Below are 27,558 nucleotides of genomic sequence, written 5' to 3'. Positions count from 1 at the left end.
CTTCTTTTATAAATCCAAATGTACTGCTCGAGACTGTCGATAATTATTCGGTGAATGCCTACGTATATTGATTAACTAATCATAACAGGTTTGGATTCGATTTTGAATCCGGAAACCAGAGTCTTGAAATTTCAATTTCGGAGAATACACATTCCGAGTTATATAATCATCAAACATACTTCTTTAAAATTCGCAAAAAATCACCTTTAACAACTCAATTCGTACGTGCTGACTACAATTTTGAGGTTCATTAGTTTTTCTTTAATTTATCTATATTTATGTATAATATGCCATATGTATGTACGTTTGGTTAATGTCCCTTCATCCATTTGATGAATTTTAAGTCTCACCACACTAGAGATCCGCACCAGTCAAATCGAACCTCTTTCAATTCCAATTTGAAAATAGACAACATACCTAGCTAAGGACTCGTTTCGATTAACGACCGAAGAACAGGTTATTGATAATAGGTAGATTTATAGAGTAATGCGCATTAATATAATTACTTTTTAGTTTAACGGAAGGCAGAACATTTGTTGCAAAAGTCCTTTTCTCGGACTTTCATCGTCGACGTCGTCATAATCATTTTCATCGTAATTGTCGATCGCATTGTTATTGCTGCTACCTTTATCACAAGTAATATCGGCAATACTTCGACGCCGCGTAAGGATCGGTTCGTTGTACCTAAACGGAAACGGTGGCTCCAATCTATGCTCGAAGAAGTTATTGTCATTGGTATTTAATTCCCGTGGAAATTCCATCGTGATCATGTCATTTTGATTACGATAACGATGATGACGGCAGTCCGAAGTTGCGGTAGGGAGAGTCTGAAGCTGAAGCGTATCTGATCTATCCTGCAGGTCATGTAAATAGCGACGTTGTGGCGATTCTTGGTGCAGGAAGAATAGCGGCTCTTGTCACACGCAGTCTTCTAACGACATCAATAACGGATTCACGTACTCAAATCCTTCAAACTCGCTCTGGTCAATTTTATCGATCACTCTCCTGTATAACATTTTACAATAATAATGAATATTCAAGTGAATAACACAAAACCTGAGAAGTGAAAGATGACAAACGAAATGAAAATCTGGAAACTTACGCATCGTCCGGTGTAAGGTGAACAGGCTCGTCAGTGAATTCCGGTGGGAAATTAGCCAAATCTCTATCAGAGTCTAACCGCGGTTTGTAAGGCGGAGTGACTTGTTTTTGCTCCAACTGTAAGCAGACAATAGTAATTTGAATTAGCATTCGCAGACGCACATAGTCAAACCTTTGGAAAAGTCTAATTACATTATAAGAATACATACCATATCCCAATCAATGGCTTTGAAAAACGAGTGGCCAGCGATATCAAAGAATCCGTAAGATCCACAACCCAATCGTTCGGCAGGATCTTTGCTGAGGAATCCTTTGAGAACGGAAGCTGCCTTGACGGAGAGCGATCTCGGAATTCGTATGGTCTTTTGTAAGATAACTTGAAATAGGTAATCCTCTGTGTTCTGGTCTGGATTTTCGGAAGCCCCGGCAATATCGAACGGACTACGACCTGCCAACATTTCGTACAGCAGTACTCCGAGAGCCCACCAGTCCACAGAGAAGCTGTAATCTTCGCCCCTCAAGATTTCCGGGGCAATATAGTTGGGCGTTCCGCAGAAAGTCGCCGTCGTGTCACCTTCCCTCACTCCTTCCTTGCACATTCCATAATCGGTGAGCTTCACGTGACCCTCGTGATCCAGTAATACATTGTCCAGCTTCAGATCTCGGTAAATAATTCCTGTTTTGGACAACAATACAATGGAATTGGTAAATAAACCTTAACTGAACAATGCGATGCCTCAATGTGATTTAAAGGATGAATGAATCGTCGTTCTAACATCAATTTTTTGTAAGAATAAAGAAATAAAATGACTTAGCCCAGAAAATAACGCTTAGGAGGTGCAGTGAAAAAAGAAAATACCAATAAATGGAAAACATTCTTTTACCCTTTTTGTGCAAAAAGTTGAGAGCAAGACTGATTTCAGCAGCATAAAATCGAGCATGTTCTTCAGGTAAACGTCGTTGCCTCTGCATGTGGAACATCAGGTCGCCACCACGAACAAACTCGATGACAAAAAAGAGGCGCGACGGTGTTTGGAAGCAGGAATGAAGACCGACGAGGAACGGATGATTCGACGCCGTTTCAAATACGTGCTTTTCCGTCTGTACCCAGTCGATATCTTCGTCGTCCGTTACCAGAGCTTTCTTTATCACCTTCATGGCGTAAATCCGCCGCGTACGTTTCAATTCAACCATTAGTACTTTCGCGTAAGAACCTCGGCCAATAACTCTGATCAATTCAAAATCACTCAACGAATACTGCCTCTGTAATTCGATCATGTTATCCGATCCAGTTCCAGCCTCCAATGGTAACTCTTCACCCTCATCACCCGGAGCGCCTGTAATTATCATGAGCCAGTTAATACTTATTCAGTTTTACTTACAAAAAACCGACAATTTAACGAATTTGAGAATCAAAAGTGAAGAGAAAGTCTTACGATTGCGGGAATGGTCCTCCACCGCTGCCAGCTCTGTAGATTCGTCATCCGGTGGGACGGCAGGAGAGCAATGCAGAGAATCCGATTGCTGTTGATCACCGTTTCTGTCTGTTGAAGGTGGTTCCGTTGTTTGGGGTACCTGCATGCTAAAGCAGGGTTTGCCAACCACCTTGTGACACTTTTTGTGAACGAGGAGCTTGCATTGAATGCATTTGAAACCTTGCCGTCCCAGACCCCAGATACGATCTTGGCAAAACGCGCAAAATGCTCGCTGAAAAACCACATAAATATATAAAATAAAGTTAAAATTTGATAGATGAAATTCAAGAGGTATTTGCAATTGAAAAAATAGCTTATTCTCGTTAATGATTAATGGTTTGTTTTTTAAGTTCTTGTACTAAAAAATATTATTCGAACCAATTTGAATTAGAATTTGATATACACATATGAAGAAAAGGTGCTTCTTACCCGGTTGAAACGTTTTGCTTGAAAAATATGCCCATTGACTCGGTAAAGTTTTCTCCATCTTCGAGCACCACGCCTGTAGATACTTCCTTTAAAAATTAATATCAATTAATTCACTAATTGAACGTTTAAACGTAATGACTGAATTCAATTCCAGATGAAATGCCAGTATTCACACTAATCGTAAGTTTATCATCGTTCATTCGGAGAAATATTTCTAAATATTGAAAACATTTCAAAATTTTCGTCTACCTAAAAATATTATGATACTGATACTGTTTTGTCTAGATATTAAATACTTACTGTCTTCGCCTTGACAGGGCATGCCTGGAGCTGCCGGTACATTTGGAAAAACTGTAAGCAGAAAAAAAACAAAAAAATTTATTATTATTGAATTGTCAGAAGTAAAAATAAAATTATACAATAATTTGCCTAGTGCACCGGCATAACTGACACAGTGATTGAATTTCCAACACGTTCGCAATTAATACCAGAAACAAAAAAAGAGAAGAATTCTTATTGCTAAAAACGAGGGGCTTTTTCTTGTTTGTTAACTTCTACCAAACTTCTAGAAAGAAGTGTAAACAGAACGCTGAGGAAAAAAAAACCTCTAAAAGCAAAAATAACGATCATACAATTATTTATGAAAAATCAATTACTTTCCGAACCTGTACAGTGAAAAAAAAATCGTAGATCACCCGCACTTGTCGAGCAATGATTGATGCGAGTTAAAATGATGGCAAGAAGAATTCAGTAACGGTTTCACTTTCCATGAGTCTATAAAACTTGAGAAGTCAATTCACGATATTCGCTCGTATAATACAAACACGCGCTTTTATTGCCTACGTAATAATTCTCTCTTGACATGAAATCTCATGAATCATTTTTCCTTCCTTTTCTCCTATCTCCAAGATACGAAGACAATGTATCAAAATCAACCCGATGGTCGGGTGGTTGAAAATTTAGGGTGTGGCCGCCGTGGCAATGGGTCTACAATCGCATCAACCGAGCAGGATCTCCTAGTTTGTTTATGAATTATTGCAGCAGCAGCAGCAGTAGTAGCAGCAACAGCAGCAACAAATTCATGCATAAGAAACTTGGCCATAAAATTTAGAGCAATAAAAGCATCGATCCGTAACCCTGACCACACAGCAGCTTCCCTGCATTCATTCATCCCTGACCTCTCTCTGTCTCTGTCTCTGTTACACTCTTGTGGCCACCAGAGCAGTACAGATTCCCCCCAGAATCCTGCTCTAGCGTTACATACATACATTTATTTTGGCTTCATTCCCATTGCGTCGTTTCGCCACCCCCCCCCCCCCTCTTTCCTTTTCTCCTCTCTTCCTCTCTCTCTCTCTCTATCTCTGCTCTCTACTGCGGTATTTTCCCGTTATCAAAGTTTGTAGTATACCTATAGGTACACCTGCTGTGGTATATCGGCAGGTTTTAAAAGGTGCGGGGGAGCTCTACTCCACTAGTAGCTATGCGCCATCCAGCCACCATTCCTAGTGCCCTACCTGACCTCTTACCGAAACTGATAGATTCGCCAGGTCAAATTACCCCCCCCCCCCCCCCCCCCCGCGCACAAGTCATTGTTTTCCTCTAGCACCCCTCAGCATTGTGCTAAAACAAATGGATCATATTGGAGTCAGACTTGAATGTTTACTTATGGCATAGCACATTAAGAATAACAAAAAATTTCCTCTCTCACTTCTCAATTTTAATTCGAAGTAACTGTGGTCACAGACACTTGACGACAGAGAAAAAAAAACATTGTTTCCGTCGGTATTTTCGATCCTTGTCTGTAGAATTCTAAACTTTGTGATTATTGATTGATAGGAATAAACGTTCACCTTTGATGAGCTCTTATTTTTGATAAACCTGACGGACAAAGAAATTAAAATCGATTTCGATGTGTCCCGTTTTATACATACTAGCTTCTGCCCTTTGTTTCTATCTTTATATGTTTACCCACAATGTTGTGCTATTTCTACAAGTTCGATATTGGTTACCGTATATGTATGTACAGTATAATACATATATAGCTTTGAGTAAAAAGTTTTCTAACCCCTTGCGCGAAATACTATAAGTTACATGTATACGGTATTATACACAGTACACACCAAAGGGCAACCGCAGCAAAACTTTTATCCGAGGATCTGAAAACTGCTAAAAGTTTTACGAATACCTCTACACGTAGGTATATATATATATATATACATATACAGACTTTGTTCGTATTGTCTGCTTCTTCTCCTTTCTTCTGTAACAGCGAATAATGTATGATGTGTGTCCAACAATGTGACGCATCTGCCGTCGTTTCTGCTGCAGTGCCAGAAAAAAGAAAATAAAAAGAAAAGAAAAGATATATAAACGAAGTAAAGTAGAAAATCTGATATATATATATATATATATATAATACTGCTGCAAGTTAGAAGAAGAAAAAAATCTTCAATTCAATTTTCAGTCTAAATAAGAATGAGGATAAACAAACTGAGCTCGATGGTTGTTAGTGACATAGAAATGATTATGCTGATAACCGACAAGAAATTGAAAAAAATTTTGAGACACGTATAACCCTTCATATTTTTAGCTTATCTTATAGACATAGTGAAGTTTATTAATTACTCAAGAAACAATTGTAAAAGTATGCAGAAACACTCTGTGTTTCCTGTGTTTGCGACAGTGAAATTCTCGAGCTCTGAACGCCTTGAACTGATACGTACGTTAATCTTTCGCGTGATGTAACACGTTACTTTATTATCGCCCGACCAACCTGCTGCGGATTTGCCTTATTGTATAAAAATGAGCAGTTGGCTCGCGACACATGCGGTTGCGGTATATAAAATACTTGGGGATAAATTCTGCGGCTTTAAAGGCGTAAATCGCATAATACGAACAAGTTTGCGCGGGTTCACCGCAGTCATTCACGATCGTACAGGCAATGCGATTACTACAAGACATAATATTATAAATAGCCCAGTCGGAATGTGCAAAAAAAAAAAAACCCACCGGATATTGAAATTTTTCGATATAACACAATTTTCTTTTTCCAATCGTTGGGCCGGAGGGATATGGGTAGCTGAAATACAAAATTACGTCCAAATTCTGCGGTAGCTCCAACCGCCATCTTGAATTTATGGTTCAAGTCGGTAAATATCGATCGTAGACAAAAAATTGTTATAACCAAAGCTGTAGGGAATTAAATTTCAAGTTTAGTTCAGATGATTTTTGGAGAAAAGTTGAAAATCAGCGAGTTATTTGACAAAAACTAATCCTCCTATAAATTCAAAATGGTGGCCGAAGCTACGCCAAAATTTGGTCGGAATTCTAGATCCAGGCCATCGCAATGAGCCCCACTCGAACGATTAGGGAAAGAAAATGGTGGTACCAAAAAATTCTATTTTAAATGTATATACGGGATATTCCATGTCATCTCGATCAAGATTCTAAGTCGGTGTCTCAGATTGACTTAATGATTTTTCGTATCAAAGTACATGTCGAAAAACGCAACCTGCAACCGCAATTTGTTTCAGAATTTTTTAAATAAAAAAAAAATCCCACTTTTTAAAATCTAAAAAAACTTCAAAAAAATCTGCCACGGAATGCCCCATACATTCCAATTGGACTAAAATCATTACCGCACGGTTATGTACATACATACGTGTGCAGACAAGTTGGCGATAATATGTTTACCGAGGTTGTTTAAAATTTCGTTTTTAATTTTCACCTGAATTTTGAAACGGCCGTAACGAAGGTAGAGTATTCAACAGAGTGTATACGAGTATATCCGAACTATCGAGTCGTGCATGTATGTACATGCATGCAGGTGACCTACTCCAGAAAGGCAATTACTAGAGCGCTGGCATGCCTGCAGGAACGGCTGTGAGTGCAGGATTCGCCCCCTTAATTACAATTTAATCGTCTTTTGTAATTAGTTGAAAACGCCGGATGATTAAGCATGGTTTCGTAGGTAGGCAGGACCTTCAATACCCGGTGAACCGATGAATTAAAGAATGGCGATAGATAAGATTTATTTCCGAAGTTTATATCTCAACGCTTATATACCCAGCGTATCGCATAATTCAGAACGGTGTTATATTATATATACTTGCCGTCGTATAATTATGTGTATTTATTTTACACACCGTGTGTATATAGGTATGCAAGGGTCAATTAACTCGGAATCATTTCCGGATTATATTTACATTATGAGCCTACACGTGTCGAGCAACGTTTATTGAATATTCCATGTGGCTATGAATTTTGCTGACTATATACGCGTCCCTCTAGTCACCAGATATCATCCTCAAAGCGTAATGAAATTCAATAATCAATGAGCTGTTCGAGACTATAGAAGATAAATTTGTATACCTGTATTTCGATTATGTCTTACATCGTCGTGCCGAAGTAAATTGTACAACAAATTATCCATGATTATTTGAGAAAATATAACGGGTGGATAAAAAAATATAAAGCTTGTAGAGTGATTAATTGTGTGCGGAAGTTTGAAATTATCAAAAACTAACGCCTAACTCGTGCTGATACGATGAGAAAACTTGTTAACTCTTGTTACAAATGGAGAAAGAACCAGTCACATGTAATAAACAATAACGAGGTCTCTTTCTGTAACTCGTTACCGCTTATCGATCACCGGCGATCGATAATAATTGATGAGGGTTATACACACATCGGCCACGAACAAATGACTATATCTTTAAGAATAATGATTCACTGCCATACCGATAGTTCCCTTGTCGCCTGCGATCCACAAAAGTTTGAACATATAACGTAAATTTTTTTTTCTCCGTACGAAAAACGTGCGAGAATAAATTTTGTAATAAAATCACCGCGTTTGCAGAGTAATTAAAAGTGTTTTAAAATTGAAAATATTTACCGTTTAATTCCTGAGATGACAAACGAAAACCGAAGATTTGAAAAAGATTACTGACGACGAGAAAAGATTGCAAAAATTGCATACAAACGTAGTTGAAGATAAAATTAACGTGTAAACATGAGGTTGAAATTGATTGTATAATGAAATATATATCCTCGAGCCCAGATCTGGGAGATATTGTTGAAATATGAGTGTATACCTTGGTCGTGGATGTTAAATCCGTAGGCCAATATGTCCTGACAGAGCATGGGGTAACCATACATCATGGCAATCTTGAAAACGCTGTTGTTAAAACTGCTGAACGACATGTCAGTGTTTGAACGTTTATTCCAGGGTATATCGAGATTTGAAAAGCGATAAGGCAATCCTGATCGGCAGTTTAACAATGGAGTGTAAACTCTGCATAGCTAAGAAAGCGACTAAATACACTGTAACGAATCACTTTTAGTCATCCCGGCACGTTTATATGACACTTGCGCTTCCTTCGTTCTTCTGATTCGCCTCGTTCCTGTATTGTTTCTTTGAAACTTAAAACATGTGTCGGGATACAAGGGAATTGTTGTCGTCTATACACATAAGAGTCACATGCAACGGTTGGTTGAAACCAGTTAAAACCGACGGTAACTCGCGCACTGCGATCCCGAGTATATTTTATTCAACCCAATAAACTCGACTTAACTGATCGAATCTCTTTGCCCTACGGAGAAAATACGAGCCAAGAGCGTGTCAAATTCTTGTTACTCGTTATTCCCGCCTAAGCAGATCCATTCCTCGACAAGACTGCGTAGTTATTATTAAAGCGCGCGTTGAATTTAGAAAAAAAAAAAAAAAAAAAAAAGAAAAAAAGGCAAGAGAGAGCAAGAGAGAGAGAGAGAAAGAGAGGAAGGATCACCCGGAAGTGTCAAAAATCCATACCAACAATAGGGCATAACACAAGGCACGGATGTGATAATGCCTCTTCCCACGAAAATACAAACTCCTCGCAAAACCATTTCGGCTCTGCAACGGCTATAATATTATTATCTATATACGCGCGCCGCCGTTTCTACAGCCCGTATATAATACGCACCAGATTCATATAACGCTGTGGCGAGATAACGCTGCTCGCCCTATCATCGCCGATATATACACACATTTTTAACCGTTTTTTTTTCCTTCTTATTTTGCCCCTCCTCCCCCCCTCCTCCACCCTCCAAACAACCAAGCCCACCACGCCTTATCGGTTATCGCTTCGCACTGCGAGAGAGAGATGCTAGTATATGTATATACATATATACATATGTATTATATAGTATTATTATATATTATATATGTATATTATACAATATAACATTGCTGTAGAGATTTCGCTTGAATTTCGGACAAACACTGGACACCTGCAATTATTATTTTGTAAACTTTATACAGGGATAAGAATGTGTGTTGTTTACATATAGGTATACATATTGCCTAGTTATATTGAGAAGAGAATGAGGAAGTAGATTATTCTGATCGCGAATTAATTATGATTCGTAAACAAAAGTTGAAACTACATTTTGTAGCGGTAACAATGATTTCTATATACAGGTATACCGTGTTGGATTAAAATTTAATAATTCAATACCGTCGATAATGATATTGTGACAAAAGAAGTTTCTAGTTAGTTTTATAGACGTGTGAAATTATTGCGATGATTTTATGAAATTTTATAGCGTGATTTGTTATAGAAAAATCGATCGGTACTATGATTCCAGTATTTTCTATTTTTGATTTTTAAAGAGATTTTCCTAACTTGGGAATGTAATATTTGGATAAATACTTATCAATGTATAACTATTATTTGGCAATGGAATTAACCCTTTGAGTCACAATTGTAGGTATATGCTTACCACCTATTTATATAGATTTTTTGTACATGGGGGAGACTTTTCGACATATTTCTTTGCGGTTTTTCACTAACTTAGACAATGTACTATTCGGGTCTTCAATACTCGAGAGTAATTATTGCGGTAGAAACAAATTGATTGTGAAAATACGTAAAAAATGAAGGAATAATTCATTGCCAAGAAAATTATTCCTCTACACATACACATACATGTTTTACATAAATTATAAGTTTTTGATCTGGTCACTGATTAGGAAACTGAAATCGGATTTAAAAAATTCAAGATGGCAGATCTAATGTGGCGGATGAAAATTCAAATTCGATCGAATCCGGCGAAAAACCTCTACCCACAGGTTTTTAGGGACACTGATTAAAAATCTGAAATCAGATTTTGAAAATTCAATACGGCAACGTCAATCAGCGACCTCGAAAACCCCTGCACAGAGTTTTCTGACCGCATTCGATAAAATTTGAAATTTTTGTCCATCATATTAGAACCGCCATCTTGGATTTGTGAAATCTGATTTCAGATTGGTAATCAGCAACCCCAAAAACGACCGAATACTATCTTGCTATAAAAGTTGACTCACGTCAGCACAATAATGTGTGACTCAAGGGGTTAATAAGTACCGATTTCCGGTCAACTAACCTCGTTAAAAAACGTCCTAACGAATACGAATGCGTGGATGAAATCACCGCAGAGAAAATTCGATGAACCGTGTGTCAATACCGAAGTAAATGTCCACATCTTTTTCCCTTCCGATATGACAGCCGGATGAAATTAATTACTGTAAATGTACTATATAGTGTATACCGTCTGATTGAACCTGGATGAGGATACAGGACGTCAGGTTGTCGTTTGTTCCCTTTGTGTCGGCGAGCGATTACTTTTTTGGCATAATTTTGCCTACCTAGGTAGAAATAGCAGAGGACCAAGCACCGCGGAACGCGAAAATAGTCAAAGAACCAACGACTGGCCCTTGGGCTCTATGCACGCTCTAGCTATGTCCAATTCTCCTATCCCTACGTATATACGAGTATATCCCTTTGTCACGTGTAAGTATGAACGACAACGGTGTAGACATACCAGCTACGCCGGCAAAGAGGCTGGCTTCGAGCCAAATTAAAACGGCGATGTTCGCTTTTCTGGGGAAGAAAACATGCTGCAATAAACGTTCGAATGGCACCTTGTCGGATACATTTTCACGAGCAATTGGGTTGTTCTTTGAGCCATGTTTTTCTGCGCCTTTTTTCTCTCCTCTCTGCGGTCTGTAACAAGAATCTATGCACGACGTGCAGTACGTTTAGACCTTTGTAGGATTGACAAAACCGAGTAAAAATTAAGCACACTTTTTGACCATTATTTGGTGAACGAAAAGAAAAGGACACGCGGATTTTTACTATTGGATTCATAAACTTCTTGATTATTGTTAAATTTGATTTGCACATCGGCAGAAGATCTTGTCGAATCTGTATATTGGAATCGTTTTTGTGAAATGTGATATTGGTCAGAGGGTTGAAAAATCAGATACCCTGTGAAGTCAGCTTCGTTTACATTTTACATTTTGTAGCGGAGTTTAACCGAATCGTATAAATAAACCATGTCACTGTGAAAGAGAACTTTTGATAATGTATAATATTTCAAAGATCCGGTTTTTGAGCGGCGTGTGAAACGATGGGAAAATATGTTTACAAAGAATGAAGATAAGTGTGAGAAAAAATTGGAGATTAATGTTACACGGAGCGTGAAAAATCCTCACTAGATAAATCTTATTTTGCATGGTATAACATCATTGGAGATTAAAATTAGTGAGTTTGGTAAAGCGTAGATATTATAATTGCGACTCGTGCATAACAACGAAAGTTTTAAGTTTCTCAAACTTCTACGACGAGTTTCCTCCTCATTCTCTTGCAGCCCGACGCGACGCCCTAATTTCACGCTGTATATAAGGTGTATAAAAATTTTACACAGCACGAAACGGGCTTCGCGAACATGTTTTATTAAAAGACAATTATCTTCTACGCTCCTGAATCAAGTAACTCTGAAGACTTTGACTCCTTTCAAAAACTCAGAGATATATACAACTATAATTAATTAATAAGAGAAAAACTTCTACGAAAGTACATATTCTAATGACAAAGAAAGCTGAGATGGTTCTGAAATCATGTCGATATTATCTCCCGTGCGATTTTGAACTTAGATTTTCATTAATCATCTTATTTCTTTAATTTTCAATACGCAGTAAGAGAAATCGGTAAAGTTATTTCTGCAGTAAATATAATCCTGCAACGTGAATATAGAGAAATTAAATATTCTTCGGAGCACGGTTCCACAGAGAAGTCGTGATAAATTCTCGCAGGAAACGGGCGTATTCCCTCGGCATTTTCCAGATGCGCATAAAACTCGAGATTACTGAATTAAAAAATGTTTAGCTGCAGGTTATATACCATAAAGCAGCCTGAAAATGGATAAGATCGATTTTAACCGGACGATGTCAACTCGAATTCGTTATAAAAATGAAAAATTCTCTGACTTCTTATAATATATAAAATCTGCAGAGTTAAGATCGATAATGAAATAGTTGAGCTGAACGTAATTTTTCAAGCAGAATTATCAATTTGTTATTATTCTACGTTTTTTAAAACTTTATTTCTTTTTTTCTTCAAAGTAAAACGAGCACGAATCCAGTGGAACAAGAAATTCCAAGAATTTTGTTAAACCGAGGTATTCCAGTGATGTTGCGTAAGAATTCCGTGATGTTTTCGAGGAGAAAATAGTGGGAATAAATCCCGTATATAAATAAGCCCATGAACGAAAGCAAGTCGGAGTTTGAAAAGTGGGTTTTTGGTTACATCTTGTTAAACTTTACAGGGTCAAGTTTAAACCTTGACCTGATTCGCTCAAGACTGTTTAACCGTCACCGTTGCAGGAACACATTTCACCCTGCAGCGTGTACGTATAGAGTGTATAATGCGGCCAACTGCGGATCTGGAACAACCGCGTTGAATTAACCGGAAACGTAATTGATCCCATTCCCCCGCATGGGATTTCCGATCGCTGATTGATCCTATGCGCCACTGCGTCTATGTGTTTGTGTAAGAATAAAAATATTACGGAGAAACGAGACGTTCTCGTGTATTGGTTGATTATTTATGATATCGAAGTTAGAAACGTGATCGTGAAACGATTATTCGTGCTGAGAATAAACAGTTACTTTGCGATACTAGAATTTTGTGAAACTCCGTTAAACTGTAATAAAACAAAACACACTTATATTTCGAAATCTTAGGTCCTTAAAAATCATTGTAAAATTAAGAAAACACACTTTTTTCCCTAAACTTTTGTTACGATAATGTTACTAACTTCAAACTCGTGATTATTTTAGCTTACGGAGGAACGATAAGATCGATTTTAGTTTCGTCGTTCGACGATCGAATTAATTAACGCCGAGAGAACTTTTTAATTGTGGTACCTACTCAATAGACAGTTCTTGGTACAAAATGAGATTAGTTTTGTAGCTTTAATAAGAAAATCTAGTACTTTTGCTAAACATTTGCCAACTCTAATCACAGTGAATCGTTATTTGTACCACATTTGTTTTTGTAATTCCAGCGATATTTAATTAGTTACTGTAACGATAAAAAATTTTTTTAAATTTTCCATTAGCTATAAAAAATAAAATGATTCTTAGCGCCGAGAATACGTTTATATTTAGACGATTGTCACACGACAATTCGCGAACTTTCTGTCGGTGATTAACGACTGTTTTTATGACCGAATAGCTAACAACAGCAAATCCGCGACGGTCCATCCTAAGTGCATATCGTAGCACAGCCTACACGGTGAAGTCAGCCTCTCGGTATTACGTCATCATAATACGGATGAGTTCCTCCACTTACTGCGGGAAAATAAAAAAAATATCTGCCACTAAGCAAGTAAGCAAATAAACACAGAGATATCGTTGTTTATATGTGTGAAATTTTCAACCGATGAACCAAAATTCTATTAACGAAAAATTTCGCATCGAGTATTTTTCGCAACGGACGAATTTTCCGTCGATATAAGTAATTCCATGATAATTGTTTCCCGATTTGGAGCATAATATTAATTAGACTCGATTATAAAATCAGTGATTAATAAAATTAGTTAATTGTATATAATCAGTTGAGGTAAATTCTTGCTGACCTTAATTCAATTCTTGCGATCATAGCAATTAAAATTCACGTCTCTCAGATCGATATTTCGGAGGTCACAATTATTCTAAATACTTATGTAATATGAATATTGTCGATTCATGAATTGAGCTTTCTTTTTCTCGTGTGTTAGGAAATCCTTGTGATATTTCGAGATACTATCCAAATTTACAATTTTCATTACCATCCTGTGCCATGTTTACTGTGAAATTATACCTGGAAAGCTGCGCAATATTTCTCAGATTTGTATTTAGGAAAATGGATGTACTAGGTGTACAGTTTAGTAAAAAATTAGAAAAAAAAAATTAGGGAAACAGATTACTTCAAAAATTCCACGACCGTAGTTGATCGAGTGCAGTTTTGTGTAAATAGTAAAATGTCTCTAAATGAATCAGACTTGTTGAACGAATGTGAATTAAGAAAATTCAAACGACAAATTTAGAGGCTTATAAAGTTATCCAGACAGAAAAAGAAATTTCCCAGATGCTGATCTGTAGAAAATTATTACTGGAGAAAACAAAATAAAAAATGTTTCTAATCATTTCCAAGTTTTCGATAATTTAGTTACTAGAAAAACAAAAAATCTCCTCAATTTTGAACACTGCTTTGATGAAATTAAATTTGATCAACATGTGCAATTGCACAATTTTCATGAGTCTGTAATTCTGTTGACTAACGTGTACATCCGTCACATCCAGCTTTAATATTTTAGCGTATACTAAAATAACATTCATGTTCAAGTCCCCAGTAATTATACACGTATAATTATCGCTCCCTTTTCAACCAAATATGGTCAATAGCAGGCCGAAAAACGTGAAACAGAGTAAAAACACAAAGTCCGCAAAATGACGCAGATATGACCTGGACCGTGTCCATTGCTCAAAGAAAGTAAGAAACAGAATGGAAAGTTACTATTATAGGTATAACTGAAAAGAAGAACCGTGCAGAGAAGAGATGTTTCACCTTGCATGATTCGAATGATGTATAATATATGGTCAAAGACGCAACCGTAACGTGAAACGATGTAAACACGCGGTTGCATGATGCAAGAATAAAAGGTAATCCTCTACGCTTAGGCATGAAAAACAACACATGGCGAATAAAACTAAACAAATATACCTAATATAGATCTACCAATTGTACCGTTAGACTCTGTCGAGTCTCTGCCAGGCCACGACCTACCCCAGGTGATGTTATTGAACCTGCCGAATTGCGCGGTACCACCTGCAGCAGGACCGGCGGCCGAATTAGCGGCAGCAATAGCGGCGGCGTAATCCCCAACAAGATTCGATCCCGGGGCAGAATTTGCGAGATTTCGTTCCTGAGTGTTGCAGTGTCCGTGAAGAAGACACCCGGCCGCCAGGGTATTCGAGGCATAAATGAGTTCGACTTCATCGTGATCAGGATCATCGGACTCGTCGTCGTTGTTGCCGCGAGGTATGAGGTTGTGCCGTCTAGTGGTCTGAACGCCGGCGTTTCCCTCCTGGTGAACGTACGCGGCGTGTGACTCGTCCTCGGCGGAGTCGCTGCAGGGTGAATTAGACGGGAAGACGACTGCGCTGGTCCCCGGAAATCCGGTGCCAGGACCTCGAGGAAGAACTGCCGCCTGAAGCGCGGCGCCCTCGACGACGGAGGCGCGTCTCCCGGCGGCGGCAGCCGCTGCGGCGGCCGCAGCCGCGGAATAAGAGTAAAAAGAGCCTCCCTGTATCATGAGTGTGCACGGAGGATCCTCGGCCGCGTTGCCGACGGCTGACGAAGACATCTCGCATCCTTGGATCTGCTGCAGCGTCGAGGAACCCTGGAGAAACTCGGAGGCGGCCGGCGTCGTCTGCTGCTGTTGCTGTTGGCTCTGTTGTATCGTCTGCTTGTCCTTGTCGCGCCGGGGCGACCGGCCCCTGTCTCCGACGGAAGTCGCGCTCCAGTAGCCCCAGGCCATTTCGGATCGTTGTTACGTCACAGTACCTGCACGCTGCTGTGCCGCGGACGGCTCGTCGCGACAATTCGCTCCGGTCACGGCGCACCGAACGAACCTCCGCACCTTCGACGGAACGTCTCCGGGTTCTTAGCGAAGACTGATGCCGCTGTAGGCCCGGCTCGAAACCGAGCGTGATCGACACACCTAGATTTTTCCTTTCCTGAAGGAGGCGGAGGCGGAGGTGGAGTAGGAGGAGCAGGCCGAGCAGCTGAGCCGAGGCGACGCTCGGAGGGAGAGAGTCGGAGATAGAGAGCCGGAGGAGGAGGACGTCGGGAAAGGATGTCACCGGGCTCTGTCCACGCACCGTAATAACTCCCCTGCTGCGGAATAAAAAAGATTCTATAACAATGCCAGTGTACTATATACTGCGATAACAGCGATCGAAACACCGAGAGTATACGGAGTCAAATTTCTTTCGCCTCTCTCTGCCCCCGGGGACGGCGACGAGGATAAGGCGACGCAGGGTTGCTCGTGGCGCGGTTCGGGGGCGGCCCGAACCCCCGTTTAGCGGGGCTCTGCGGTGCAGGGTGAGTCACGGGGCGCGTTACGAGAGCGAAGTACTCCCGGAGAGGACTGGCAACGGCACGACGACGACGACGACGAGGAGGAGGAGGAGGAGTAGGTCTCGTACCTCTTCGCCGCGACGTTTTACTTTCCGGGGGCGGAAGGGGGGCGGGGTGGAGGTTCTGTACACGCGAAGTGGGTAATCAGGGCGAGTAAGATATCGACTGCAGCAGAAGCTCTACTGCTGCTGCCGTCGGCGTCGACGTCGACGTCGCCGTCCGGCGCGCCTCTCACGGCGCAAACGCGCACGCAGCTTTTCTACTACCCATGACGCTTATACCCTGACGATATATGTATATGTATATGTATATACGGTATGTACGTGTCGCCCTTCTTCAGTCATGCTCGCAATCGTTGTAACGTATAGGTGCGTTGAAAAGGTAAATCGCTAGCAGCTAGCAGCTAGCAGCCTGTCCGCCTTATGGATGGCTAGAGGTGGTGGGCGACTCTACCTGCCTGCGTAGCCGTCTTGCGTCGCGACGCCTCGCTGCCTCCGTCTACCTATTGCCAAATTTTCAATTTTATCAGGGACAGGTGAAGCGGAAATTACTTCACTTACTGTCTGGAATAAGTTTATTCTTTATGATAGTTACTACGAAGTAGAAACAGAGATGATCATTCGTTTACGTTTAAACATTGCATGAATCGGACGGTAAAGCGACTGAAATATTATTTTTAGAAATGTAACGAGGAATGAAATGGAAAAATTGTAATTATTCTGGATCGATATGAGAATTGCTTGAAATCGTAAGCGTAGGAATCGTAAGCATGGAAATCGTTGCAAGTCTTGCGGTAGACGTCGAATCGTTTCCGTCGATCAAAATTCTACGCTGATTTCGATATACCGTGTATCACGTGATTTCGTTGATTTCCACTTCATCGAGTCATTTTCATTGATGTCTCAGCGTTTAAGGTAGTTTTCAGTAATATCTTGTGATAATATTCTGTGATTGATTCTATTCAATCCGGAAGTCATTGTAAATCAGGAAATAACTCTGAAAATTGATGAACATTATTTAATGAGATAGAAATCGATAAAAGAACGTACATTAATGTATGGGAATCATTCATTAAATTTTCAGGCGACTAGAAAATTCTAGTTAAATATGTAATTATAGACTGAAATTTTGTTTTAATGATTTCTTATTCTCCTCATCATTGTTCGGTACTACTGGCTCATAAATTTTTCATACGAGACTGAAAATAGTCTGATAGAAGTCAGACGGAATAAACAAAGGTTCGATTCATGATTTACGCATTATACCTGCTTTACGTTACAGTGAAATACGACATTCAAATTATACTACATCATTCGCCAAGTTTTCAAGCCATCTTGCCTTTCTTTTCTGTTTTTCACGTTGCACAGACATAATAATGCTTGCATTGAAAACTCCGTCCAGACAATTATGCAACGACGATAAATAATGAATGAAAATTAAGTAATACCTCATGCCCGCACAAAAGAAACTTTATTAGACCCTGATATCCGTGCCTATAATATCAACACGCGATACTATAGGGGTTTGTTGTGCGATAACGGAAAACATCAGCGGCTGGGTTGAGAAAGGAATTACGCTGACTGCCTCTCGACCGGTTGGTCGATAAGTCAGAGAACTGCATTAGTATTACGGTATGAAATAACGAGAGAGAGAAGAGTAATCAAAATCGTCCGATAACGGGCAATCAGAGACTGCGACGCGATTCTCCTACGAGTTTGATTTATTTATTGGAGAGTAAAAACGTACGGTCGTAATCGATGATTCGAGAATCAATGGTACCGTTATATTAGGGTGGCGCAAAAAAACCGACTATTTTTTTTTATTTTTTTTTTTTCGAGTCTCGTGTGACAAAATGTTAGTTTTTGATGTTTTAAGAGCCCACTCCAAAGAACAGCTGAAAAAAAAAAATTTTAAGAGGTCACTCAACATTTTTTTAAATGTCAAAAATTGTCAAAAAATTTAATTAAAAAAATTATATTTTCAGTATTTTGTTTGATTTTTAATTCATGTCGTGGTGTATTGTTATCGATTCTTTCTTACTAAGTTGAAGGAAGAAAATTTATGAAATTTTAATATGAATATTAAAAGGTCGCTCGAAAAGATCTAGAGAAATGCAGCAAAAAATTGAAAATAATTATGGGCGACCTTTCAAAATTCAAATTTTGAACTGAAACTTTCGGAAGCTTATTTTTCTTTTTTGTCTATAAAATTATACCGTAACGAGAAAAAAAAAAATAAATTAAAGAATCGATTTTTGACGATTTCTGACGTAAAAAATGTGGAGCGACCTCTGAAAATTTTTTTTTTTGAACTGTCCTTTGGAGTGGGCTCTTAAAACATCAAAAACTAACGTTTTGTCACACGAGGCTCAAGAAAAAAAAAAAAAAATAGTCGGTTTTTTTGCGCCACCCTACCGTTATATACCTATAGTAAGTACTGGGTCACATGCAGCGGTTGATTAATTCACACGGACCTTAACAATCGTCGCAGAGAAGTAAAATTCCGTCATCGCGATTTTCGGAAATTCAAATTTCGAAAAGAAATATGAAAGAAAAACTAATTTACGACGCATAATAACCACGCTAAGCCCACTGTAGAACCTGTATTCTAATTTCCAGCAAAATTCGTTGCTCGATTTGTATAATGGAATAAAATAAGTGTATAATACATATGCAGTAGCGTCAAACATATACTTGAGCGATTGTCCCACGGCTGTTAATCACTTTGTTACTTGTTACACATACGTGCTTAAGAACGTTTAACGCCTAGTGATTTGAATGCTCGCGTGAATGCTTTGTTTGCCCTCATTACAGAGCGACATATAACGCCCGTGTGTGTATGTATATAAGTATATGTATTTTTGTTTTAAAAATAATTAACACCCGTTCACAGCTGGTGGTAATGAATGTGAAACTGCAATTGGTTACATTACACAGTATAAAAGGCCACTCGAGAGTTGAAAGGCACCTAAATCGTTACGATAATACGATACCCACCAAAATCTTCATAATACAATTATTATACAATATTCTATAACTGTTTGAACGAGGATCAATTTTCTTGTCCCTTCTTTCATCGCGAACTTTAAAAATTAAAATACCGTTCACCGCGTGTCGCGTTCTCTTTTTTCAATTTTTTTTTCCACACCTACATCCGTACTCGTATAATAACAACAACAACAACAACAACAAAAATAATAATAATAATAATGGTAGAAGTAGTAAGGAAGGAACAAATTCGAGCCCACTAGAGCCTGCAGAAGCTGTTAGACGATGTTGACATGCGCGGAGCAGCGGCAAGTGCCTTTAAATAAGGCGGCCAGGCACAGTGGCTGCTGGGTCACCAACGAAAATGCCGAGGGTGTCAAGGCCAATTACAAGCATCAAGAAACACGAAACGTCCAGAAGCCCTCGGGAGTTTAGTTTACACACGTATAACATGCAGATACATATATATGTATGCACGTATATAATTTAACCGCGTAGAAACGAGAGTCCGCGACGTCTGTCTCCCTTTGGGAAAAAAATTTCATTTAATAGAATGTGAAATTTTTAAAGCGATTAAATCGAAATATTAGCTTATCCAAAGAAATTTTATTACTGCATAGTGATTAAGGTTTAACCCTGTTGTAATTATTTCTAGTTATTAAAATTTTCTGTCAAATATAGTTACCAGGGGTAAAATAATCGTCATTCCATGAGTGAAAAAATTCAAGGTTGAAAATTTCGATCTGTAATCTCAAGGTATACACTTTGCATAATGAAATGTAAGTTTGGGAAAAAAATTTTTACAAAGTGGTGGAAAATGTGAACGAAAAAAAGTTTATAATTTTCATCAGGTACCAACAATTATATCTTGCCTTACACATTGTAAAGATGAGATAATAAGCTCGCGTTAATAAATAACAGACGCCATGAGTTGTATTAATTGTAACGTAACATGTAAGAAATAAAAAAATTTTCTCCCAAAAAATCATATTACTTACAGTAATTCGCGTGAATTATGAGTTTCGAATTTCCAAAGTTCAACTGATCCGTACAATAAATAAATTGCTACTCGAAGAAGCGTTCTGATTAATTGTAATAAAAGTCAAGACGAAAGGAGGAACGGAATCAAATAAATGAAAGTGGGTACAGGGAGGAATGGAGGGAGGGTAGGGTAGAGGGGTGACTTCTTTGCTCTTCGATGGCGCTAACGCGAAGTATATAATTTACCGTAGGTATGTAATTATGTATGTACGTACGTAGTACATAGGATTGGTGGGAATAGGCGATGGAAAATGAGATCGAGCCCTTTGTGCATGGCTATGTGTACCAACCGTTTCTGTGTGTCGGAAAAGACGAGAAGACTCGGGGAAACTCGAATGCGACGTGGAGATGAGAAACGTTACCCTGCAGAATTCATACTCATGGCACCCGCACTGCTGCTCGGGAATTGAATGGAATACACAGAGGAATTGGAACACAACGAATGCGACAAAGGAACAAGGAGTGCCTCTGACTAATCCTTCACCCAGCAGCCGCATTATCATTGACCTATATCGAGGGCGGATATTTATCCCATACCGTATAAGCATTATATATAATATATATATATACATTGCGTAAATAGACAGTTATTTCTTGTTTTAGATTTTTTTCTTCCAGCTTGATGCGCAATCGTCATTATTATAGCGTTATTATTATACCCCAAGAGTGTTGCTGTGACGCAGGGAAAAGATAACAAAATAATCTTGAGAAATTTTTCCTTTCTTTTTTTTTTTTTTCAACTCTTTACCCGTCTTGCCGCAATTACAAATACGCACATGAATCAAAATATATTACGAGTCGTTAGAGATCAGGGTGAATCTCCGCCGCGGCAAATAACTGAAATCGGAAGTTGTTGTTGTTTTTTCTCTTCTTTTTTTTTAGATCATTTAGACCCACATATACATGAATTCTATTATAGAATTTTTTATCATCGAACTATGTATTCGCTTCTCTAGTAAATTCTATTAGTCTATATACATGTAGGTACCTATACATATATATATTTTTTATGCAGCTCTGCAGGACCGATAATGAATACCAAGTGTCAATCTCTCAGGTTCAAAGTTATTTTAGTATACAATATTGATCTTTTTCTAGCGCCATGTTGTTCGTAAATACGATATATTTTTAAACATCGACGCAATATCCGTCATGACTTCTGATCTCAACACTTACACGTTTAGAATTAATATTATGCCGATAAATATTGTCGCAGCTTTGTTTTGTGTATTTACTCTTGTCGATAATACTTTGTTCCTCGTGTGCGACAAATGGTGAAAAATATTCTTCGACGGAGTAATAAAAAATAGAAAGATGAAAAAATGAGTGATAAAAAAAAAGTTACAGGACTGCTAAGAATATGGAAATTAGTTAGTTAAGAAAAGTTTCTTGAAATCTTTTTCTATTTCTTTGTTTTTTATCCACTCTCCCTCCCTCGTCATTTATTGTTTCTTGTATCAATACGATGACCAGACACCCGTTGCCAAAGATGCAAAAAAAAAAACAAAAAAAAAAACTAATAATAATAAAAGTAATAATAAATTTTTCGCGTATCAGGGAGAAACTTTTGTACAATAAATGGATACAGAAACAGAAAAGATGTTCAGAGCAGAATGTTGCTAAATGTTCGGCTTCAAGACTCGGTAAGGAGAACGTGTATAAGAATGATTGCAAAAAATCTAAAAACGAACGTTTAAAATTGGATAATATAGGCAAAGATCAAAGTAACGTGATTAAACTTCTGATTGATTGTAAGCAAAAAATCGACGAGTAAATAGAAGAAAAAGAGTTTCTTTGTTTATATGAACATATTATACGTACGTATAATTATATTAACAACGATCAATTTATTATCCAAGCACACGTGTGTAGGTCAACACAATGTATAATTCTATGTATAAGTCTCTATGTATTATATATATAAACATACAATATACACACATACGTAACACCCATTTTCATTCATGGCGGTAGTCAGTTTGAGAATGAGGAGGCACACTTTGTTTTTACTGGAAAATCGATTCTCCTCAGTCAGCTGTTCGAATATGTAACAGCACGTGTACATGTTGCATGCATGTATGTATGTATGTATGTATGTATGTATGTATGTATGTATGTATGTATGTATGTATGTATGTATGTATGTATGTATGTATGTGGTAACGAACAACTCAGTATTATAAGAGGAAAAGAGAGAAAGAGAGAGAGAGAGAAAGAGAGAGAAGCGTGTGGGCCATGTAAGTTGAAACGCGGCCGTTGGACGTCTGCTCGTTAAATAAACATACACCACATTCATATATACGTAAGTTTTAAACTTTTAAAACACATTCCGTCCGCGCTCCTCGGCAGCACCGGTAGAGATATGTGTATAGCGAATAACGGTTAGCGTTAGGTAAGCGTAACGTGTAAAATATAACGCATGCATTCACGTTCTGCACCATGATATATACGTATAGGTGTGTATGTATAAGGTATACACTATACATGTACGTACAGTCGTATATGTATAAGCGTAAGGAGAAAAGGAGAACGGATAAATAAAACAGAGTAAAATTCAAGTCGAAGTGTACGGAAACGAAATTCAATGAAATTTTTTCAACGACAGGCGAACGATCTTATCGATAAATTTATTCGCCAGACAGCTATTTGCGTCCCGGATAAAAAAAAATCTCAATACCTAAAATATCCGTCTATTCATGAGACTGAGTAATCTCAAATGAAAAAGTAAACACCAGCAGGGAAAATTTATTGTTGTGCCAAGATTTTGTGAGACTCGTTTCGTTCGAATTTTATTCAACATTTTCATTCACTTCATCAGTTTTGGTTTTTGGATGCAAGAGAAATATGAAGGAATAAAACAGTGAAAAGTACTTTGACACCTGTTTCAACAAAGTCGACGAAACAAGATGCCTATCGAATACCTGCTACAAAAAAAAAAAAAAAAAAAAAAAAAAGTCACGAGTTCACCATTTCTTCTTGATTCATACCGGTAGATACGAAAAAATTGTGCGAAGATAGAAAGAAAAATGAACGTCTCTTTACAGCCTCTTCACCGTAAACACAGCGTGCTCATCTTCATCGCGATGTGACGTCAAATCGAGTGCAACGTCACGCGACACTAAACGACCCGAAACTAATTGCCCTGCACGATCTTCCGGTGGATTGTATATAAAGTTTGCTTAACAAGACAAACTATTCCTTATCTTTTTCCTCTCACTATTTCTACACAGATTACTTTTGCTTTATTCCAGGATTTTTCACTCGACTCGCGTAACAAGCACGAAGAGTAAAGATAAAAGAGATAGAAACGGCTTTCATTCATTTATGTAAGTTGAAAAAATAAAAAAGAAATATGTGAAAGATCAAACGACCCAATCGCAGGTTGAAAAAAAGGCGATAAATAACGAATGAATTCATTACAAAAATGACCATTTCATATGGCGTAAGACTTTAACGTGTAAAGTATTCTTCGATGGTGAGTAATCTTTTACTCTCTAAGATGAGGGGGGAATAAAGAGAAGAAATCAACGAACGACGGTGCTTATCGTTGAAAAACGACCTTCGCCGGCCTTCTGCGGGAAAAAGTGGCCTAGATGCATTTTTAATGGGTTCAGCGGTCACGGCGTGAAGCGAGATAAAGGATAAACTGACCGTGTATCGTGATTTCCGTATCCTTGTTGAGCTCGTAGAGACGCAGCGCCTCGTCGAGTTCCGGCTGCGATCCTATCGTGCAGGGATCGCCCTCCTCGTCCACCCATTTCATCGTGAACTGATCGTTCTGCAGCTGATCTGGTCCCGTTCCGAACCCACAAATACTCCGCATTTCGTCGCGGAGCGCGTCCACCGACATTCCCGTACCCGCAGGCACATAAGTTATTTGTACCTCACTGTCGAGAAAAAGGCAACGATTATCCTTTGTTTCGTGAGCAGGTATTTTATAGGTTTTTTTTTTTTTTTTGAAATTTTCAATCGTGATTAAAAGTTTCGACTTTTTTATGACTCGATGTTGTAACATATCTCAGAGAAAATCCTGATTTTCCCATTAGAAGGCAGCTCTCTGATTTTAATTTTCACTCTCTGTCTTCCTCTCTCTCGTTCTCTCTATATTTCTAATTTCTTGATCTATTTCCATTTTCGCAAAAAAGCAAAAGAGTGAAAATTCCGATAATGAGACCACGAGATCTTTACATCGAAACATAAATTATCTCTGCTCCGATGCAATGCCTATTTAAACCACCACCTGGGAATTTCTTGACAAACGCAATACTGCACTGACAATGAGTCACACTACAATCTAAACGACAGCTCATTCTATTAAGAGACTATGATGACAGTCATCGAAGAAATTGGCCTGCCCAAGTGTTATAGTAAACCAATTTTAAAATCGATGTACAAATACTTTGGTACCTAGAAAAAAAAAAAACTGCTCAATTATTTATCCTCAATGTATTATATCGTTGAAAATATGGAATATTCTTTGGGTATTTCATAAATTGGAGATAAATTTGCTTCTCCGTTAAATTTTCATGCCAATGTAATAAACACAACGACGTTAAGGCGATGCGGCGATAAAGTTTTATCAGCACGTTGCTTTGTTGGTGTGACAAAAAAATGTGAAAAAAAAAAACCGGAAAGAAAGGAAGAAGTAGTCAACAAAAAAACGAAAGAGCGTTACCCATTGTAAACAATTTTGACTCGTATCTCGTTGTCGGCGTCACCCGTCTGCGTTGGCATTCTTCAGACTATCTTGATTATTCCGGGTTGACTGAGTCCCCGGTTTTTCTCTCTCTCTCTCTCTCTCTCCCTCTTTCTCTTTCTCTTTCTCTCTCTCTGGGTAACTGAAACGACGATGAGGATGATTATCAGTCATACAGGCAGGCGGGAAGACGCGACAAAGAATCTGTTCGATTGGTGGGCGGGATGAAACAAGTGCGAGCTGAAAAAGTTTCGTTCGAGTTTTGAAGCAAAGCGCGCGCAGCGTGTTTACGAATTTTCGAGCGACACGCGTCCGGGTGCCGCCGACGGTGTTTTCTTAACTATTATATAGGTAATAACGATGCGAAGAGATGGCAGAACGGAAGGTTAAACGAACGGCACCCGACTCGCGAGACGTTTTGTCAAAGACTAATGGCAAGAGACCAGCAGCGGAGAGAAACGTGACGATGAGAAAACACTCAGCGTTCCGGGATGGAGAAATTCCTAGGCGGGCGACGCTCGTGACGAGGAGGTTTAATTCACCCCTCCTCGGCGCCAATTAACCTTATTTATTTGTGCGTGACATCGTCGCTGGATGCGACTGACTCACCGTGTATTCGTAAAACAATAAAACACGCTCGCCCAGTTTGAATATCTCTTCGTCGATTGATGTTTCCGAACCTCTACGTATCTGCGAGAAACGTTTCCGGCGGTTACGTTACCGCTTACTGGCTATTCGTTGCTTAAATGTGATCTTGATACGCCTGCTGAAAGTCGCTTGTAAAATCGACGTTCCTTTTTAAAACGATAAACCAAATGTAACGGCATCAAATTAAGAAAATCAAACACTTTTCGAGCGCGGCTGACGCACTGTCACTTGCCAGATGCCATCTTTCGGAGAAACAACATGGCCGACTACCACCAACGCATGTTACCCAGATGGCGCTGCTCTACGAATCATCGCAATTTTAGTTCGCCTTCGCGCCGCTCGATTCAACGATCGCAGCGCCACCGCGGCAGAAATGAAATAGGATAGTCGAAGGGTTCGCCCGTACAGGTACGGGTTTTGAGGGTGCTTTCGTGGGGCCCGATACCAGTGCAAATTTTTGAACATGGCGGGAGTTTGAATTATACAGAAATTGGCCACTTGATTGTCCGATGCTCGAATCATTCCGAATCTCGTTTCCGTTGTGTTGAATAACATAAGTATACCAGTTATTGACCTTGTTTGATCTTTACTTCTAAAATTACCAAAACATTAATTTGTAGTGTCCAATGTTGTAGCAGTTCGTTTTTAGTCAGCGAGAAATTTATAATTTTGGAAAATAAAAGGGTCATTAACTGGTACACTTAGCTCAATCCCACTTCTTCAGACTCTGTACGAAACATGCTTCGACCCCTAGATCACCCAATGATTACTGGTGACATTGAGAAATGATTCCTGAGATACATCGCATTTTTATTATTATTTGGTTGGAAGGTTCACGAAATCGTAGCCCGCGCGGAGTTTATGTGTGCAACTAAATTCTAATTTAAAAGTAATTTCGCTCACATTTATCAAATGATGGACAATGAAATTTCCATTAGACATGAATGTAGTTAGAATATACCGATTAACTTTCAAATTTTTGAAGGTGTGAATCTTCGTTAAAGTTTTCTTTCACGAAGAATTCTAATCACCTTGAAAATTAATAGGATGTAAAAAAAAAAAAATTACGATAACGTGACATAATTGCTCTAATCTATACCCCGATACGAAAGACTTGAATTTCCATTATTTTATCTGAGACAAACACTGAGGGATTCAGATCTAATTGATCAAGTATTCGACGTTTGTTCGACCGGTCTCCGCGGCTTTAGCCAGCGATTATAATGTACAATTTTATTTCACCGTTTTAACGCACACACCCGCTCGTCTCTATCGCGATATTTCGTTACTCGTATCGGTCGTTTAACCACATACGAATAATACATGCTCTATCAATTCCACATACTCAAGACAGCTGCTGCTGCTGCGCGAGTCAAACGACTCGCCGGGGATCATCGGCGGATAAGGAAACATTTATCTTGTACCTAGAGCTAAGCTCTGTTACGGCTGTTGGCAGGTGCGAGGGACGTGTAAGACACGACAACGGCATGTAAAAATATTATTTCAAAGATATTCTTGATCGGTCTTTTTTAGACTGAATTTTCTACCTGTCTTGATATGTATGCTAGCGTAACATCCCTTGAAAAAAATACAACCATGTACAGATAGCGTTGAGTGAAGATGCAGTCATCGCAGATAATTATATTCCTCGCACTATCACGCGCTGCAGCTGACGTCAGTTTTATACAATG

At 38.8% G+C, this 27,558-nt stretch overlaps 1 protein-coding gene across 3 annotated transcripts; it reads right to left on the bottom strand.

Annotated features, from left to right (window-relative positions):
* Positions 1 to 621: 621 nt before the first annotated feature.
* Positions 622 to 25,516, bottom strand: LOC124415957 (atypical protein kinase C). 3 transcript variants are annotated; one of them, XM_046896716.1, is made up of 9 exons: positions 25,199 to 25,516; positions 24,175 to 24,410; positions 3,306 to 3,356; positions 3,006 to 3,091; positions 2,538 to 2,808; positions 1,986 to 2,438; positions 1,311 to 1,777; positions 1,103 to 1,218; positions 622 to 1,005 (listed from the first exon to the last, which is right to left on the bottom strand). In XM_046896716.1, the coding sequence occupies exons 1-9, from the start codon at positions 25,255 to 25,257 to the stop codon at positions 918 to 920; spliced, it is 1,827 nt and encodes a 608-aa protein (XP_046752672.1). In that variant the 5' UTR covers positions 25,258 to 25,516; the 3' UTR covers positions 622 to 917. The 3 variants fall into 3 exon arrangements, with proteins under 3 accessions (XP_046752672.1, XP_046752670.1, XP_046752671.1); XM_046896714.1 differs by lacking the exon at positions 25,199 to 25,516 and adding an exon at positions 15,092 to 16,252 and having other exon boundaries at positions 24,175 to 24,298; XM_046896715.1 differs by lacking the exon at positions 25,199 to 25,516 and adding an exon at positions 15,140 to 16,252 and having other exon boundaries at positions 24,175 to 24,298.
* Between the last annotated feature and the right edge of the window lie 2,042 nt (positions 25,517 to 27,558).

The sequence above is a fragment of the Diprion similis genome, chromosome 2 (genome assembly GCF_021155765.1).
Source record: "Diprion similis isolate iyDipSimi1 chromosome 2, iyDipSimi1.1, whole genome shotgun sequence".
NCBI lineage: Eukaryota > Metazoa > Arthropoda > Insecta > Hymenoptera > Diprionidae > Diprion > Diprion similis.
This window is presented reverse-complemented; position numbering and strand designations above follow the sequence as displayed.

Coding starts and splice junctions, on each gene's coding strand:
- LOC124415957 (XM_046896714.1), bottom strand. CDS start 15,893: ATGGCCTGGGGCTACTGGAGCGCGACTTCCGTCGGAGACAGGGGCCGG. Junction 1,778..1,985: donor CAACTTTTTGCACAAAAAGG/GTAAAAGAATGT, acceptor TGTCCAAAACAG/GAATTATTTACCGAGATCTG. Junction 1,006..1,102: donor CACCTTACACCGGACGATGC/GTAAGTTTCCAG, acceptor AATGTTATACAG/GAGAGTGATCGATAAAATTG.